Genomic DNA, 19,343 nt, shown 5'->3' on the forward strand with positions numbered 1-19,343 from the left:
TTTTTTCTCTCCACTTTCCTTAATTGCCCTTAGTAGAGAATGGAAACTTGTATATGTGTTTATTAACAGCACTTAATGTTTTCCTTAATTAGGAAACTCAGTGAGGAACAAAAAATACGGTGCTTGCTTGTCAAAGTCGTGCCTTGATTTTATTTCCTCTTTAACACTGGAGCAAAAATGGTTCATTTTTTCCATTAAAAAAAAAATAGTGCCCTGGTATCCTAAAATGGTCCCTGGAGCTTCCAAAGTACCTAAAATAGAGCCATTATTGCAGGAACTGGGAGACTGTGACTCATGTGGGGTCCTGGATTAGGCAGTGGGACAATTAAAAAAACTGTTTCCCAAAACGGGGAAAAAACGCAAACTTGAGCAGAATTCCAAGAATGATGCAAAAAAGGGGAAGATTAAAAAAAAAAGGCACTGCAGCTATAACAAATAACAGGATATGATAGGCACAGGGCATGGCTGTGCAGAACACAAACCTGGCCCATCTGAAATTTGTAATCTCACGTCACAGCCCTCCAGAGCACAAAATGTGAGCCGTCGAGTGCAGCTGAAAGACGAGTGGGAGTTGTTCCACTCAGCTGTTCATAAACTTTGAAGCAGCTCTGGGAAGAGAGGTAAGTGGCGAGAACATGTAGTCGCATGTCCCTCCTGGGTAGCACCGAATTCGTGTTTCACACTGCAAAACTGGTTGTGTGGAATGAAATGCCAAGTAGATTTTTCGAAGAAGCATTGATTTTACCCATTGAATGGCAATACAGATTTGGAGTTAACACGAGGACTATGTTTGCACAGTAGAGAAGAAAGTTATGTATGCTTCTAAAGTCCTTTTGTTCTATTGGGCATCTTTATAGTTGAGGATGAGCAAAGATGGACCCGAAGCCAAGTTTTAGCAAACAGGCGATTCTGTAGAAGGGAATGAGACAAATGAGGAGTTCCTGGGGGTGACCTGGGGTGAGGAGGCTGGGGAGGGAGAGGGGAGGCGAGAGATGGAAAGAGGAGCCCGAGAAATCCAGCACAGTGTGTATGCTGTAGAGGTGCAGCACTGGGGGACTGTCCCCAGAGAGGGAGTGGCTCCAGACAGCTTGGAAGGGCACGGATACCTGTGATCGTCTATGCCTTTCTGTGTTGAGACCCCACACACCACAGACAGGGACCCTGCGTGAATGGTCTCATGCAGGTACAGGCTGAGGCTGGGTGAGGGTGTCCCACAGGTGGATCACTTGTTGGAAGCAGAGCTCAGAACCAGAGGGAGGCTAAGACATTTCAACCAATCAACCTAAATCTGGGCTACTGTCACTGAAGAAATGAGTGGGAACATGGGTTAAAAAAAATCTGAAATCAGGATTTGGGCATGTTTGTGCTAACTCAAAGGGCATGAAATAGGCAACTAGGACCATCATTCAGTTCCATGAACCCGTTTGATATGGAAGAAGGAAGATAGCTAGATTAAGACCATGAATTAGTAGCCACACCTTCCTTGCCCCAAGTAATCCCATCCACTCACTTGTCAGTCAATCCTATCCACCCCTTCCCCAGGATGTACCTCCCCTTACCTGGGACCTGCATGGGGGTGGTACCCTGTAGCCACTCCCCTTTCTAAGCTCATAAAAACCCTGGCAAAGGGGAAGAGGACTCTTTTCTCTGTCTCCCCAAGGAAGCAGGGTACTCAAATCTCCCTCTCATCCTCTCCTTTCCTGGCCCACTCTATCTCAACAATGCCTGTGTATGCTTTCTTCACTTTTTAAATAAACTATCACTTTGACATCATATGTGTGCCTGTAGTTAGAATGCTTCTCTAAGTAAGAGGCAAGAGCCTGGAATAGGAATTTAGACTCAACCTAACCTAGCCCACAACACCTTGACAAGATTAAAAAAAATTCTGCAGCATGAGCTAATGACATTGACTTACCAAAAAAAAAAAAAAAAAAAAAAGGAAAGCACTCCCCAGATTTTTTATAATTTTAAGTGTAATTAGAAAGATATCCAGAAGCAAATGTGGGGATACCCACATCTTCATTTGAGAGCCTAGGTTCAAGTTCTGGCTCTCCTCTGGATTCCTGCTTCCTGCTAATGCACACCCTGAGGGGTGTGGGAATGGCTGGCCCACAAGATAGATAAGCCCCAAGAAATCATGTGGTCTGGCCTTGCCACCGCCACTGCAGGTGGAACTTGAACTTCAATAAGTCTACAGTGGCTTCTTTTCAAGCTGATAATGGTGTATGGCCCGTGAATGATATTATAAATATACAAATGGCCCTTGGCAGGAAAAAGGTTCCCACCCCTGCCAGGGAACACCAGGTACTGACTCAGCTCCTTGGGTCCCTGCCACCTACACCGGGGTCGCAGGTTGAGTTCCTAGCTCCTGACTATGGTTTGGCAAGACCCTGGTTATTACGGGCATTTGGGGGAGCAAACCAGCAAGTGGAAGATCTTGCTCTCTCCCCTTCTGCCTCTCAACAATATTAAACAAACCCAGTGTTGCAGAAAACATGTTATAGGTTAGAATTTGTTCTTTGCTACACTTGAATCAATGAGGAAAATTTAGGTTACAATTCTTCTCCATTAAGAAAAAAAAATGAAGAAAGAACTTTATAATGCTCTTTTCTATTTTACTAGTTTCTGGTTGAATTGCATTGGCTTTATTCTAGAGACAGAGAGAAAGGTCTTCCTTTTTTCCCTTGGTTCACCCTCCAATGGCTGCTGCGGCTGGCACAGCGCGCTGATCCGAAGCCAAGAGCCAGGTGCTTCTCCTGGTCTCCCATGGGGTGCAGGGCCCAAGGACTGGGGCCATCCTCCACTGTACTCCCTGACCACAGCAGAGAGCTGGACTGGAAGAGGGGCGACCGGGACAGAATCCAGTGCTCTGACCGGGACTAGAACCCGGTGTGTTGGCGCCGCAGGCGGAGGATTAGCCTATTGAGCCGTGGTGCCGGCCTTTATTCTACTTCTTAAAAGGTCCTATCAAAGGCCAGGCAGCTAAGTTCTAGCAACTACAGAGACTCAGGAGGAGTCCAGTTCCAGGTGATGACCAGCGAACAGTATACTCCCTCCAGGCAACCTCTCGCTACACAGGGCAAGAATCCAGAAAATAAGAGGGAGGCGGTTCCCCAGGCTCTTTCTGGCATGAATGGACAGCGAGGTTAGCCTGGGGGGAGTGGGAGCCTAGAATCTGGAAGTTTTGAGCTGTGAGGAAGCTGAGCTGGCAGTGCATCCTGGGAGGGTCTAAATTCCAAGAAAGGCAGACCAGGCTGCCCAAGGGAAGAGGCAGCTCCGTGACTCAGAGGCCTGGAGCATCATTCAAAGGCATTTTGACACAAGACGAGATTGGGGGCTCTCCCAGGTACGAGGAGGAGCATGGTTTGGATCATGGGCAAGAACCCGAACAACCTACAGACCTAGCAAGCAGGCCGAGGCCCCTGGCCCCAGCATGGGTCCCCCAACTCCCTGCCCTACCTGAATCTGGAGCACCGTGAGGTCGGCGTCCAGGGCCCTCTTGACCGGCAGGAGCTTCCGGGTGACACGGATGTGTCTCTGCTCCTCTGCGATCTTGAGCTTCAGGAAGCGGATCTTTTCTTCCAGGACGTGGATTTCGATTTCCACGTTGAGCCTCATCTTCTCTTGGATATTTATTTTCTCATAGAAAATGCACACTTCTTCTTCCCGCTCTATCAGCTGGACACCGCTGTGGGCCAATGGAGAAGCAGAAACAATGTTCAGTGGGTGTGGTGGACGCTGCTTGACCAACCACGATGGTGCAAAAATACACATCAAGGTACCACCTCCCCCCGCCCAAGACAACAGGTCCTTAGCTTCCCTGGGGCCATGACGGGTGCTTTGGCATCTCAACGCTGAGGCTGACCGTGTGGCTGGCTGGCAGCAGTGTCTCTGCCAGCACCACCAGTCTCCTGGGCTAGGAGAGAATGCCATTCCCAAGACACGAACAAAGGGGCCCCAGAGTCGAATGTTTTGCAGCTGCTTTTACTTGGGCCAGCCTTGCCAACCAGGGCCTGGCCAGAAGTGCGCAGGCAAGAGGCCAGGGAAAGTGTTTCCGGAGCCATCTGCTCTTAGTTGTCAGGCTCTTTAGATTTTTTTTTTTTTTAAGTTAGAGATTTTTTTATGCTAATTTCCCCATCATCAGGCAAAAATCTGTCCTTTGGATTCATGCCAGGGGAAAGACCCCCCCCCCCCCTCTTTGAGAAGAGACTATGGGGAGGAAACAAAGAGTTCTCTAACTCCAGGGGCTCTGTTCTGGCACAGCTGATCCTGCGGGGGCCTGGGCGCACATGACTTGCTCACCTGCCTTGGTTTGTGCCAGGAGCCAACTAGGACTTTTCCCTCCAGGGGACACCTGCCAGCCCTGGGAGACTGTGTGGTGCCTCATGGGACCTTACAGCTCTTCCACCTGCTCCCCAGGCTCCCCCTTCAATCACTCTCTTTCTCTCCACCCTCAAAGCAAATGTGCACGGAGTTGGACGTGGTTTTGTCTTTCCCTTTTCTGAGGCTCGTCTTGTGATCAATTCCCCTTGACAACAGAAGCCAGGAGCCATGCTGTCCTCTCGGGGTCTGGCACCCCCATGCTTTACACAGAAACATGCAAAATCAGAGTGTGATGCGAAACCAAGAATTAACCCAGACGTGGTTACTCGAGGGCAGCTACAGTCCCACACCCTGAGTTCTCGGAGCACAGTGCTGGGGGGGGGGGGGGGGGGAGCTCTCAGATAGGAAATTGATGAATGCTATAATTGCAGCCTGGAAGAAATAATGCTACTCCAAAGGCCTTATGTTCTTTGCAAATGAATGGGGAGGATGGTTTCTTATTTTCATTAAGACCAAACCTACCACAAAAATTGACGCAAGTTCCAAAGACTTATTTCTAACCATTAGGCTGACAGAATCTGATTGTATTGGAGGCATCCTGAATGGTAGCCTGGAAAAGGACTTTGATCTTCAAACCCTCCTTGCCTGCCTCTCTTACGGCGAGCTGGATCAGCAGTGGAGCAGCCAGGACTCAAACAGTGCCCACGTCGGGTGCCAAGTGTTAACCCTCTGTGCGACAACACTGGCCCCCTGCCTTCTCTCGTACAAGGTTTCAGGCCAGTCACGAAGCCCCCTCCCCTCCAAAGCCTAAGACCCCCGGAGGTCAATGTCCTCACTCTGTGAAGCCTAGGGAGACAAAGGGGTGCCATTTCTCCGCGGAGCACCTCGGGACTCGGCTCTCGCGCTAGGTTCCTGCCGGTTACCTCTCGTTGCGCAGCTGCACGGCTTTCTCGTATTTCTTGCGTAGCTGCACCATCTCGTCCTCGATCATGGTGATCGTGTTGGCGAGTCTGTCGATGTTGCTCAGCTGCGCTTCCTTCTTCTCTTTCATTTCCTGCAGTTTGGCCGTGATCTTGCCCACGTCGTTCTGCATGCTGTCTCGGATGGTGACGTTGTTGGCGTGTTTCAGGATGGAGTTTTGGAGCTCTCTGGAAAGATAATGGGACAAGGGGTAGGAGGATCATTTTTCTTGAGTTTCCTTCGCCGGGAAACAAGAGTATCACCGTAGCTCTTGCTGTAGCGTGGCCTTTGGCAGGACAATAGCAGTAGTGACGGTGGACGTGCCTCATCGGATACTCTTCAGAAAGTTCTGTCACGTTCCTAGGCCTCAGCTGCTCCTCCCCCATCCGAATTAGGACATCTTTGCTTCGTGTCCCAAGCTCCTGCCATTCCCCCTTCCCCAAAGCAAGAGCCCGTAGTCTTTTGGATGCATGCTGTCCCCTGTAGGAGACCGCACTGGCTGGAGGGCAGAGATGGTCTAAGTGACCCTAACCTTGGACTTAGGCTGGTGCTCGACTCAGCAGAGGGTCACAGGAAGTACTGAATGAAGGCGTGGCCTCCATAAAGGGTGCTTGGCTTTCATGTTGGGTGAGAATTGGATCAGGAAATTGTGTTTTTCATACTCTTCTTCCCTTGGTGAGGCCATTGTGTAATATCTTTATGAAGGGAACCTTGGCAATCATGACCAATGGTAGAAGATTTTGGCTGTCGAGATTCTGGGGACCTGGGACTGACACAAATGAAAGGACCCAACAGAACCTGGCACTGGGCAAACAATACATTAATAAAACCATTTGCCACTCTTCTGAGGGTTTTTACAAGGGTTCTCCCATGAATAAGGAGAAGTCCAATGCAATACGAATTATTCTTAAGATAAGGAAAGTGAACCCAGAGAGGCCAGGTAGCTTGCTCAAGGTCACACAGCTAATTAGTGTCAGGGCTGGGATTTGAATCCAGGGAGCTACCTCTTAGGAGCACTGTGGACCCTGGCTCCTGCAAGCCCATGAAATGTTGGCTAATAAGTGCAACTGATCAGATGTACAGTATTTTTTTCTAATTGGGCAAATGAAAATCATATATATTATAGTTTATTTACTAAAAACATATGGCTCCCAAACAGAAAGCAGAAGCCACTGTGTCCAGATGCTTAGAACTTTGTCTTTGAGCCAGGGCACTGAAACACGCGTGTCCCAGCTCACACACACGTCACTGCTTCCTAGTTTGCTGTCCCCGGATCTTTCAGAAGCATAAAGGAAACAGAAGACAATGCATTGGAAGGACAATGGTTAGTACCCACGTACCTCTCTTGAGTCACCGCACCATTTCTTAAAATTTCCAGTTCGTTTAATGACATCTTGTGCCGTTGTCTTATTTCATTTATTTTCTGGTGAGCTTTGTGAAGTAAGTTAACAAACTTGTTTCTTTCATTTCGCACTGTGTCGTACAGTTTAGCAAAATTTTTGAGTCTGTGAAAATACCAAGTATTTTTTTTTGAAACTTATAAAATAAAAACCAGTTTCCTCTACCACCTACACAGACAAATCGTGCAATTCTTTTACCTTCGGTGAATTTCTCGTTTTTTCTTCCTGTGGATCCTGATTTCGAGATCCTTTGCTCTGATTTCCTTAACGATGTTGTTATATTTTTGCTGAAATGTAAGAATTATGTGTGAAGTGAAGGCCACGCGAGTACTCCCAGCCTCACCCTGTGCCATTCCCGTCCGTGGGGGAACATTCTATCCTGGCCACCTCGGGACTGCCCAGCCTTCTGAATCCACCCACGCTGGCTGGGTCAACGGGTGGCTTAGGGAAGGGAGAGGACAGCGGACAAAGAATGGGAGCCTGCACAGGTTCGTTCTGAGGAAAACTGGGGGAAACTTGGAGAGACAGGAGGATTCCTAGTAAGCCTGATAAACGTTATGAGTTGAACCCTCTTGAGCTGTTTTGTGAGAGACACAGAGGATTTTTAAAGTGATTTTCCATCTTTTGCATGTTGGGTGTTTTTTCCTACATAATAAAGCTTCAAGCTGAGAGCAACATATTGCATATTTTTTAAGGAAATCTGTGATAATTCTAAAGTCCTAGAACATACCAAGTACTAAATACTCCAGTTCTTCAAATTTAAAGATAGTGGTCACTCATCTAGGATAAGAAACATATTCAAAGATGAAGTGTTTTCTGGAAGAAACCAGAAGGAAGGGTTTCTCAGTTTTTTTTTTTCTCCCAAGGAATAATGAAAACAAAACCCATTTGGCATAAGTAGTTGGAAAGAAACTCGCCATCAGAGATAAAATTGATGTGAGAAATTTACTTAATGTTATTCTCAGTGAAAATGGGAATCAAGAAGAAACTAACACTCAGGTTACCATATAAAGAATCAACAATAAAAGTATAAAGAATAGAACATATTATAATGTGATAGCATCTACCCTACCCTGAGGGGCTTAGCAACATTGCTTTTCCCTTTCATCTTTTGTCTTTTTTTAAGGCACATGGATGTGGTGTGAAAGTAGAATAAGATGGCCCTCTTTCCTAAGGAAATGACAGCTAAGGTTTCGCAGATGAATTTCCAGTGCTAAGAGTACCCAGGGAGAGGAAATCCAAGATGGCTGAGCAGGGTATAGCTACAGTAACTTAAGCTGCGCTGGGATATGTAAAAACGAAGGAAGGACTACATTTCTGTGGCTTTCACTGATGGAAATTTTTGAAGAATTAAAAAAAAAAAAGGGGGGGGGGGGACACGAGGAGAGAAGACAGATGGCTGTGAGCCGCCATCTTAGGTCGAGGTAGGAAGAAGTTGCCGTGTACCGCACTGCTCGCAGTTTCTGCGGAAAGGGAACTCCACAGTCACCCACTGACTTGGACTTCAGCCTGGGAAGCTGACTGCGGGCTGAGCTACTGTCAGGGCTTGGGACAGAGCAGCTGCCTGGCTCCTGTCCTCCCCGCTCCCACACCCAGAGTGCTGTACTCCACAGGGAGAAGTCATGCAGTCCACCTCCATTCCGCCAGCATCACAGGGCAACATGTGGGACAAAGGACAGATCCCCTGAACTGCAACTGTGGGAGTTTGGGGGATTAGCCCCAGGACTATGCTCGCATACTCTGTGAATAAAGGGGACCCACCTTAGCTTTTGGGGGCTAGTACCAGAAGCAGCCCATAAAAAAACTCCCCATCTTGGGAGATCTGGGTAATGATGTCACTACACCCTGCAACCCCATGGCTCTAACCATTCTAAATTTCTCAGTGCCACTGGAATCTATGTGGTGGACACAGGCGGAACCTACCTGCTTTCCACCTCCCTGGACTCAAACCCTTGAGAGTAAAATCTCCTGTGTACTTTGTAGTCCCCCTGTAGGACTGGAACAGGGTTCAGTTCCCATCCCTTAGTCTAGGACTAGGGCTGTAGGTATTAGAAGCCACAGCACCAGTTGGACTCTCCTGAGGAAGGGTCCATCTGTATGACACAGTCCTAGAGCCACAGCAATTGGGCCACAAGCCCTGGCATCTCCCAGGCTTGCCAGTGGGACAAGGGGGCAGCCATCCCTGTTTCCCACAGCACCAAGAGCAAGGCCCTGGTTATCACATCCATCAGGGACACCGAACTCTGCGGACCAAAGAAACACACCAGGGAAAATCGTATTCATTTCAAAGCCACTTTTGTATCTATAAGCTGCAGCAAACTAGTCCACGGTGGCCAGTAAATACACAGCTGACACTGGTTAAGATGAAGGCAGCCACTCAGACTACACTCCTGGGCTCACTTAGAACCAAAGCAACGGTCCAAGCAGCAATACCCTGCATACCAACTGAACCATAAAACGCTTTTACAATAAAACCTACTCCATAAAGAAGAGTACACCACATGGGCAGACTCAATGTAGGGACACAGGAGACATAAAGGAGGTAGCATGACGCCTCCAAAAGAACACAGTAATCACTGAGAATGAGAGCCGAAATGAAGGAAATTGATGAAATGACAAATACAGAATTCAAAATAATGATTGTAAGGAAACTTAACAAGATTCAACAGGACACAGGTTAGAGAAATGAGGACATCAATGAGTGACATGAATGAAAATATTACTAAGGAGATAAAATCTTCAGTTTGGTTCTTCTTAACAAGTTTTATCTCCAAAAATTCTATCAGTGAAATAAACATGATTGAGAGCTTTAACAGCAGCATAGACCAAGAGGAGGAAGGAATTTGACCCCAAAGATGAGAATTTCGAAATTTTGCCCAATTAGACAAAAATAAAAATGAGGAAAGTCTATGTGAAATATGGGATACCACTAAATGACCAAATATTCATATTACAGGTATTCCTGAAGGAGAAGAAAAGGGAAAAGGCAAAATAATAGTTGAAAATTTCCCACATCTTAAAAGACACATAGACATCCAGTTACAAGAAGCTCAGAGAAGCCCAAGCAGACTCAACCAAAAAAGGTCTTCTCCAAGGCATATTGTCAAACTGTCAAAAGCTAAAGGCAAGGAGAGATCCCTAAAGATAGTAAGAAAAAGCATCAAGTTACATGTAAAGGAAAACAAATTAACATCAGACTTCTCAGTGGAAACCCTATAGGCCAGAAGAGAGTGGAATGATGTATTCAAAGGAAAAAAAAAAACTTCCGGCCGGCGTCGCGGCTCACTAGGCTAATCCTCCGCCTTGCGGCGCCGGCACACAGGGTTCTAGTCCCGGTCGGGGCACCGATCCTGTCCCGGTTGCCCCTCTTCCAGGCCAGCTCTCTGCTGTGGCCAGGGAGTGCAGTGGAGGATGGCCCAAGTGCTTGGGCCCTGCACCCCATGGGAGACCAGGAGAAGCACCTGGCTCCTGCCATCGGATCAGCGTGGTGCACGGGCCGCAGTGCGCCTACCGCGGCGGCCATTGGAGGGTGAACCAACGGCAAAGGGAAGACCTTTCTCTCTGTCTCTCTCTCTCACTGTCCACTCTGCCTGTCAAAAAAAAAAAAACAAAAAACAAAAAACAAAAAACACTTCCAATCAAGAATATTATATCTAGCAAAGTTACCCTTTACTAACCTTGAAATGCAATGGTTAAATTCACCACAAAAAACACCTGGGTTGGCTGAATGGATAAAAAAATCATTGTCTCACTATATGCTGCCTAAAAGAAACTCACTTTACAAACAGATGCACACAGACTGAGGGTGAAGGGCAGAAAAATAGACACCAGGCAAATGGAACCCAAAGCAAGCACGTGTAGTTCTTCTGCTAGCAGATAAAACAGACTTTAAGTCCAAAACTGTAAAAAGAGGACCTTACATTTTGATAAGAGGTTTGATTCAGAAGAAGACATAGCAATCATAAATATATATGCACCCAACACAAAATCGTGCAGATAAATACAGAAAATACTATTAGACCTAAAGGGAGAGAGAAACTACAATACAGTAACAGTGGGTGACTTCAACACCCCACTATCGTCAGTGGACACATTATCCAGACAGAAAATCCATAAAGATACATTGGAGTTGGAACACACTAATGAGCAAATGGACCTAAGACATTTACAGGACGTTTCACCCAACAGCTACAGAATACACATTCTCCTCATAAGCACATGGATCTTCTAGGATAGACCGCATATTAGGCCACAATTCAAGTCTCAGTAAATTTAAAGATTGAAATTATGCCATGTGTCTTCTCAGACCATAAAGGATTAAAAGTAGAAATCAATAAGAATAGGACACTCACTTAGAAATTAAACAAAAAAACTTAGAAATTAAATAGGTCATTGAAGAAATTAAAAAGGAAATAAAAAACTTTGTTGAAATATTGAAAATGAAAACATATAGAAACCTGTGGGATACAGTGAAAGTAGTACTAAGAAAATGGTTTACGGTACCAAGTGTTTACATTAAAAAAAGTCTTGGCCGGCGCCACGGCTCACTAGGCTAATCCTCCGCCTTGCGGCGCCGGCACACCGGGTTCTAGTCCCGGTCGGGGCACCAGATTCTGTCCCGGTTGCCCCTCTTCCAGGCCAGCTCTCTGCTGTGGCCAGGGAGTGCAGTGGAGGATGGCCCAGGTGCTTGGGCCCTGCACCCGCATGGGAGACCAGGAGAAGCACCTGGCTTCTGCCATTGGATCAGCGCGCTGGCTGCGGCGGCCATTGGAGGGTGAACCAACGGCAAAGGAAGACCTTTCTCTCTGTCTCTCTCTCTCACTATCCACTCTGCCTGTCAAAAAAAAAAAAAAAGTCTCAAAGGTCTAATGATGTATCTTGAAAACTTAGAAAAATACAAACCAAATCCAAATCAGCAGTAGGTGACAAATAAAGGATTGGAGCAGAAATAAATGAAATTGAAATAAAATACAAGAGATCAACAAAACAAAAAGTTGGTTGTTTGAGAAGATAAATGAAATAGATAAACCTCTGGCCAGACTAACAAAAAAGAACTCAGGGATAAAGGAGACATTACAACTGATAACACTGAACTACAAAGGATCATAAGAAACTACAATGAAGAACTCTATGCTAATAAACCAGAAAGCCTTGAAGAAATGGATAAATTCCTGGATTTGAATAGCCTTCCAAGATTAAACCAAGAAGATACAGACAACCTAAATAGACCCATCCCAAGAAACAAGAAGCAGTAATCAAAATTCTTTCATCAATGAGAAGTCCAGGACCTGATAACTTTACTACTGAAGTCTACAATATGTTCAAATTGGAAGTAACTCCAATACTTTTCAAACTATTCCAACATATAGAACAGGATAGAATTCTACCACGCTATTTTTATGAGGCCAGCATTACTCTGATACCAAAACCAAATTCAGGACCCAAAAAGAAGACTACAGACCCATATCCTTGATGAACATAGACGCAAAAATTTTCAATAAAATACTAGCAAATTGAACCCAAAACCACATCAAAAAGATCATACATCATGATCAAGTGGGATTTATTGCAGAAATGCAAGGGCGGTTCAACATTCACAAATCAATAAACATCATAAATCACATCAATAGAATGAAGAACAAAACCCACATGGTCATTTCAATAGATGTAGAGAAATCATTTGATAAGTTTCAACACCCCTTCATGAAAAAAAAATTTCACAAATAAGGTATAGAAGGCACATTCCTCAAAATTATAAAGGCAATATATGGCAAACCAACAGCCAATATCCTACTGAATGGGGAAAAACTGAAAGCATTTCATCTCAGATCTGGAACGAGACAAGGATCCACCATCACCAATCTTAGTCAATATAGTACTGGAAGTTTTAGCAAGAGCAGTTAGAAATAAATGGCATCAAAATTGGAAAAGAGGAAGTCACATTATCCATGTTTGTGGATGGCATGATGTTGTAAGTGGAAAAACCTAAACACTACATCAAAAAGCTGTTAGAATTGATAAACCAATTCAGTAAAGTTGCAGTTTACAAAATAATCATATAAAATCAGTATCATTTTTGTATGCTAATGATGAACTTACAGAAAGAGAAATCAAGAAAGAAGTCCCATTTATAATAGCTACCAAAAACCATAAAATATTTAGGGATAAGTTTAACCAAAGAAGTGAAAGAGCTCTACAATAAACATTAAACATTGATGAAAGAAATTATCAAAGACATACAAAAAATGGAAAAATATTCCTTGCTGATGGATTGGAAGAATCAATATCAGTAAAATGTCTATATTACTTAAAACAATTTACAGATTCAATGCAATCCCTATCAAAATACCAATGGCATTCTTTAGAGTCACAAAAAAGTCCTAAAATTTAGCCGGCGCCGCGGCTCACTAGGCTAATCCTCCACCTTGCGGCACCGGCACACTGGGTTGTAGTCCCGGTCAGGGCACCGATCCTGTCCCGGTTGCCCCTCTTCCAGGCCAGCTCTCTGCTGTGGCCAGGGAGTGCAGTGGAGGATGGCCCAAGTGCTTGGGCCCTGCACCCCATGGGAGACCAGGAGAAGCACCTGGCTCCTGCCATCGGATCAGCGTGGTGCACGGGCCGCAGTGCGCCTACCGCGGCGGCCATTGGAGGGTGAACCAACGGCAAAGGGAAGACCTTTCTCTCTGTCTCTCTCTCTCACTGTCCACTCTGCGTGTCAAAAAAAAAAAAAAAAAAAAAAAAGAAAAAGAAAAAGAAAAAGTCCTAAAATTCATATGGAATCAAAAAGGACCCAGGATAGCTAAAGCAATTCTGAGCAAGAAAAACCAAGCTGGAGGCATCACAATATCTGATTTCAAAACATACTGTAAAGCTATCATAATTAAAACAGCATAGTAGTGGCATAAAAATCAATCCATAGATCAGTGGAACATAATAGCCCAGAAGTTAATCCACATATATACAGCCAACTGATTTTTGACCAAAGTTCTCAGACCATAGAGTGGAGTAAGGATAATCTCTTCAACAAATGGTGCTGGCAGAACTGGATAGATATATGTAGAAGAATGATATTAGATTGATACCTCTCACTATATACAAAAATCAACTCAAGATGGAATAAAGACCTAAATTTAGGACCTGAGACTATGAAGTTGCTGGAAGAAAACATAGAGGACACACTCCAAGACATTGGTGTAGGGAATGACTTATTGAACAAGACCCCCCAAAGCACAGACAACAAAAGGAAAGCCAAATAAATGGAAATATATCAAGCTCAAACTTCTGCACAGCAAAGGAAGCATTCAACAGGCTGAAGAGACACCCAACAGAATGGGAAAAATATTTGCAAACCACCTATCTGACAAAGGATTAATATCCCAAATATATCAGCAATTTAAAAAACTCAACCTAAAAAACCCACCAGTCCAATTGAGAAGTGGGAAAAGGACTTCAATAGACAGTTTTCAAAAGAACAAACACAAATGGCCAACAAATACATGAAAAAATGCTCAACAACACTAGCCATCAGGGAAACGCAAATCAAAACCACAGTGAGATATCACCTCACCCGTCTAAGAAGGGCTAAATTCCAAAACACAGAGAGTAACAAACGCTGGTGAGGATGTGGACAACGGGGAACACTAACACACTGTTGGTGGAATGCAAATTAGTGCAGTATCTGTGGAAAACTAGAAATAGACTTGTCATATGATCCAGCAATCTCACTACTGCATATATACCCAAAGTCTTGAACACAATGTATCAAAGAGGTACCTGCACCACCATGTTTATAGCATCACTGTTCACAATGGCCAAAATTTGGGATCAACCGAAGTGTCCATCATCAGATGAATGGATATGAAAATGTAGTATATACACACATTGGGAGTATTATTCAGCTATAAAAATTTATGAAATTCTACCATGTGCAGCAAAATGGACCCAACTGGAGGACACCATGCTGACTGAACTAAGCCAGACCCAGAAAGACAAACACTGCTCCCTTATATATGGGAGCTAAAGTTTAAAAACCAAAGAAGGAAGAGAAAAGAAAGAAATGTCTATCTATCAGCAGTGCTGCAAACACAGTTTTGTAAAACATTTATACCTTTGTCAAACCAATGGTTAAGAATGTTATCCTACTATAATTTTAATGATCTTTGATTACTCTAAAAGTTATTGTATATGGGTGAAATGGTCATTCTTCCATTTAATTATTGTTTATAGCTGTTGTTTATATTCCCAGTAAACTAGGGTCTTTTTGCTTTTTACCAGTTAAACTTCTTATTCAATGAAGTATTAAGCTTTTTTACTGTAATGTAATTTTAAAATGTTATCTCAAAAACTAAAAAAAAAGGGAGAAGGAAAAAAGGAGGGAGAGAAGGGGAGGGAGGAAGGGAGTACATTCTTAGAATTGCATTTACAAATCACATTGAATCTGTTAAAAAACTTATTAAAAATTAAAGTATGAAAAAGACTACCCAGGGAGTACACAATATTTTTCCTATATTGATTTCCATATCTCAAATGGGAGACCTGTCTTGTGCTTTAATATGAATTAGCTCATTTAATGCTGAGGTTTGGTTTCCAAATATCAACTCACTCATAGATCACATATGCATCAGTTTTTGAGACTGGAAGTTACCTATAAAATAGATCAGTTTTGCTGCACAACAAATAAGGACACCTTCTAGAACTTAACGAAGAGCAAGTGTCTAACTAGGGAAAACTCAATGAGTGGACCTTCCCAGCCAACACCAGGTTGTTTTGAGAACACAGCTCTGAAGGGCCCGGTTCCAGACTCCAGCCTTGGTGGGGACGCCAGCTTGCACCTTGGTTCCCTCTGCTTGTTCTGCCCCTGCCCCTCCTCCTCCTCCTCCTCCTCTCGGGCTGCCTTTCCTTCCTCCATTCCTCCATGACTGCTGTTTGTCGTCTTTATCAACGCCCAAGTCTCCTGTGAATTCTGCCCGGCCTGCAGCAGTCTTGACGGTGGACCCCCCTGGGGAGGTCATGACTCTGGCCCTCTGAACTCCCCTGCTGTCTTGTCTCACCCCTCCCCCCCCCCCCCATCTTACCATGAGCCAACCATGCTGAACTCCCTTTAGTTCTTCAAATGCTAAGGTGGGAAACCAAACACGGAATGGGGGACATGAAGAGATTGCGGTGGGTTCTATGATACAGGTCTCCTCCTCCCGTCTTCTCTGCGAGATCCATTTAACGTCACTGCTCAGCACTGCTCTGATGTGAATGGGTTCTTTCTAGGAAGTGAGCAGGGATGCCATCCCCATGCAGACACTCAGAGAGCGGAGCTCGCACTTAGCCAATATCTGGGTCCATAATACATCCAGGTATTCTGTTTGAGTGTTGCATCGTATCCATTTTCCAGAGACCTTTGGGCATAGTCTGGACGTAACTCCTTACATGCAGTAAGTGATTGTAATGTTAGAATTTTAGCTAGTGTGCCAGGATGGTTTTGTTTTTGGGTGTTGCCATGGCAGAGTCAATAACTAAGGGGTAGAGTGGCACTGGTTTAAATGGTCCTGGCTTGATGCACGAGGGAGAAAGAGCTGTTAGGTGCTCTTGCTCTTGAGTTGTTTCTAGGCAAATCACAGTGAATCTGAGATAGAAGTGAGTCCCGGATGACAGCTGTGACCTATGCAGCTGCCAGCCCTGTCCACGGGAGGTACCTGCCTTAACCCTACTGAACTCGTGAGCTGACCTAGACATCTGCTCACTGTCGTTCCTCTTCTTTTCTCCCTAGATTGCTGACTACTGCTATTTAAATCCTGGGACTACTTTTCAGTGCATGAGTGAGTCTGGCTTAGGGAAGATTGACAGTCATTGGAACTTGAAGGTGACTTACCATTAGCACTTTCTAACAGGCATTGCACAAAAATGAGGCGTCCATGCACTCTTGCAGAAATTGGTGGATACAAGAAAATGTCATTACCTGAGCTTTCAGGAAATCCTTGGACTTTTGCTCCCTTTCATCGAGTTTGATTTGAGTCATATGGACAAGGTTGAAGACCAGGTCTCGCATATTTTCTTGCTCCTTTAAAAGCTTGTTTTCTTCTGTAAGTTGTTGTTCTACTGCCTTGGCTTCAGCATCTGTTAGAATTTTCTTTTGAAAAATAAATTAATAGTTATGCTTTGTTTGAAGGAGCACTATAAGACTAGTATCTTAGACTTTGTCTTTCCCGTGTAGAATTTTATTAAATCATAAAACATAGTAAGTGTACTTTCTTAGCTACAATATTTTTATTCTATAGAAGAAAATGAAAGCCAATGGGTAAACATGATAGTGTTTTTTCTTGTTAAGATCATATTTCCAAGTGACTATAAGAAGAAACATAATAGAATGTTTTAAAATACTTAAAAAGTAGTTTCAGTAAAAAAATAAACTTGAGGGGCCTGCACTGTGGTGCAGTGGGTGAAAACCCTAGCCTGTGGTGCTGGCATCCCATATGGGTGCCAGTTCGAGTCCCGGTTGCTCAACTTCTGATCCAGCTCCCTGCTGATGCGCCTGGGAAAGCAGTGGAGGATGGTCCATGTGCTTGGGCCCCTGCACCTGCGTGGGAGACCCAGAAGAAGCTCCTGGCTTTGGATTGGCTCAGCTCTGGCCTTATGGCCATTTGGAGAGTGAACCAGCAGCAGATCTCTCTGTCTCTCTCTCTTTCTCTTTCTCTCTCTGTCTCTACCTCTCTCTGTAACTCTTTCAAATAAATAAAATAAATCTTTAAATAAATTTGAAATTTTATGAGACATGAGGTAATCAAGCATTGTTTTTTACTTGTAATGTAACCAATAGCCTCTTATTTAAAAATCTGATTCATTCATATAATTTTAAAAAATTTATTTATTTGAAAGGCAGAATGACAGAGGGGGAGAGAGATACTTTCCATCTGAAGGTTTACTCCCCAAACAGCTGCAACAGCAAGAGCTGGGTGAGGCCGAAGTCAGGAGCTCCCATGTGGGTGGCAGGGCCCAAGTACTTGGGCCATCCTCTGTGCCTTCCCACGTGCACAGCAGAGAAGTGGGAACTCAAACTGGCACTCCAAGATGGGAAGACAGCATTTCAAGTGGCAGCTTAACCCACTGTGCCACAATGCCAGCCCTTTGTTGATGTAATTTTTGCCAGTTGCAATTTACTATTTTCTTTCTCACATTTAATCTGACTGCAGTGAACTCTAGGATGAGGGACTGGGTCCATGCAGCACCACACTATTTGATGACTCTTATTTAGGAGGTTTCATGGAGCATGATTTAAAACACAACTGTGGTCTCATTTTTAAGTTTATTTTTTATTTTAATTGAAATGCAGAGCAAGTGAGGGAGGGAGGGAGAGAGAGGGGGAGAGAGAGAGAGAGAGAGAAAGAGGGAGAGAGAGAGGGAGAGAGAGAGAGATTGACTGATTTTCCATCTACTGGTTCTCTCCCCAAATGCCTGCAATAGCTAGGGCTGGGCCAAGCGGAAGGCAGGAGCCAGGAACTCCATCCAGGTCTCTCACATGGGTGGCAGGGATCTAAGTGCTTGAACCATCATTTGCCTCCCCAGGTGTGTATTAGTAGGAAGTTGGATGGGAAGTAGAGGCCAGTCTTGATCCCAGGCCCTCTGATATGGCACACAGATGATACCCAAGCAGCAGCTTACCCCACTGTACATCTGACCCTGGCTGAGCTGTTAAGAGGTGGTTATGAGGCCTGTGTCCCATCTCAGAGTGCCCAGGTACATTTCCTGGCTCCTGCTCCTGAATCCAGCTTCCTGCCAATGCAGACCCTGGGAGGCAGAGCTGATGGCTCAGGCGGTTTGCCCTGCCATGCACGTGGGAGACCTGAACTGAGTTTCCAGCTCTGGCTCCACACCCAGCCCAGCTCAGGCCACTCTGGGATGTGTGGAGTGAACCAGTGGATGGGAGCTCCATTTCCCTCCCTCTCAAAAAATTGTGTTTTTAAAAAGCACGAAATAAGCCAGTCCCCAAAGGACAAATACTGTATGTTCTCCATGATCTCTGGGAACAAACGGAGCCTCCAAAATGATGGAGGTGAAACTGACACTTTGAGGTGTGATGACTTTGAACAGCCCCCTCCACTGATGAGGAACAGTTACTTTTTTTCATACAATTTGTTGAACTCATTACTTAGTATACAGTTAATCTTATATGTAAAAAGTTAACTGAAAATAGATCTTAGTAAAAAAAAAAAACAACTAAGAATGGAAATAGGAGAGGGAGGAGGAAGAAGGGTAGGTGTGTGGGTGGGAAGAATCACTATGTTCCTAAAGTTGTATTTAGGAAGTGCATTAAGTCTGTATACCTGAAATCAAAGGCTTGTGGGGAAAAAGCACACCGATTTTTTTATTAACCATTCTTAGAAACTTAAGTGAAAGTTACTGTTCACCTGTTGGGCCAAATTCCTCTTGATTAATTCAACTTCTTTGTGGCGCTCTCTCCTTTTCTCAGACAATGTAGAAGCCTCTTTGGGAAAAGTTTCAAGCTGGAAATAAAAATTTAAAACAGGCATTTATGTCAGAAAGAAATTTGCAATGTCACGTAGCTGACCTCACCATATATTTTCTAAAACTGTTGGCAAATCATGATTCGTTGTCTTACAGGAATTGCCCATTATACGGAATATTCTTTATAAAATCCTGGTGAACTAAAAC

The 19,343-nt window shown here is 44.4% G+C and overlaps 1 protein-coding gene across 1 annotated transcript in view; it reads right to left on the reverse strand.

The window, feature by feature from the left end:
• CCDC146 (coiled-coil domain containing 146) overlaps positions 1 to 19,343 on the reverse strand; it is a 182,900-nt gene that overhangs the window by 7,511 nt on the left and 156,046 nt on the right. Inside the window, exons 10-15 of the mRNA XM_062198851.1 lie at positions 19,079 to 19,174; positions 16,633 to 16,803; positions 6,882 to 6,970; positions 6,624 to 6,788; positions 5,247 to 5,471; positions 3,460 to 3,688 (exon numbers count right to left, since the gene is read on the reverse strand). Coding sequence (XP_062054835.1) covers positions 3,460 to 3,688; positions 5,247 to 5,471; positions 6,624 to 6,788; positions 6,882 to 6,970; positions 16,633 to 16,803; positions 19,079 to 19,174 — 975 coding nt within the window. The remainder of the gene's footprint in view (positions 1 to 3,459; positions 3,689 to 5,246; positions 5,472 to 6,623; positions 6,789 to 6,881; positions 6,971 to 16,632; positions 16,804 to 19,078; positions 19,175 to 19,343) is intronic.

The sequence above is a fragment of the Lepus europaeus genome, chromosome 1, assembly GCF_033115175.1.
Source record: "Lepus europaeus isolate LE1 chromosome 1, mLepTim1.pri, whole genome shotgun sequence".
In the NCBI taxonomy this organism is placed as follows: Eukaryota; Metazoa; Chordata; class Mammalia; order Lagomorpha; family Leporidae; genus Lepus; species Lepus europaeus.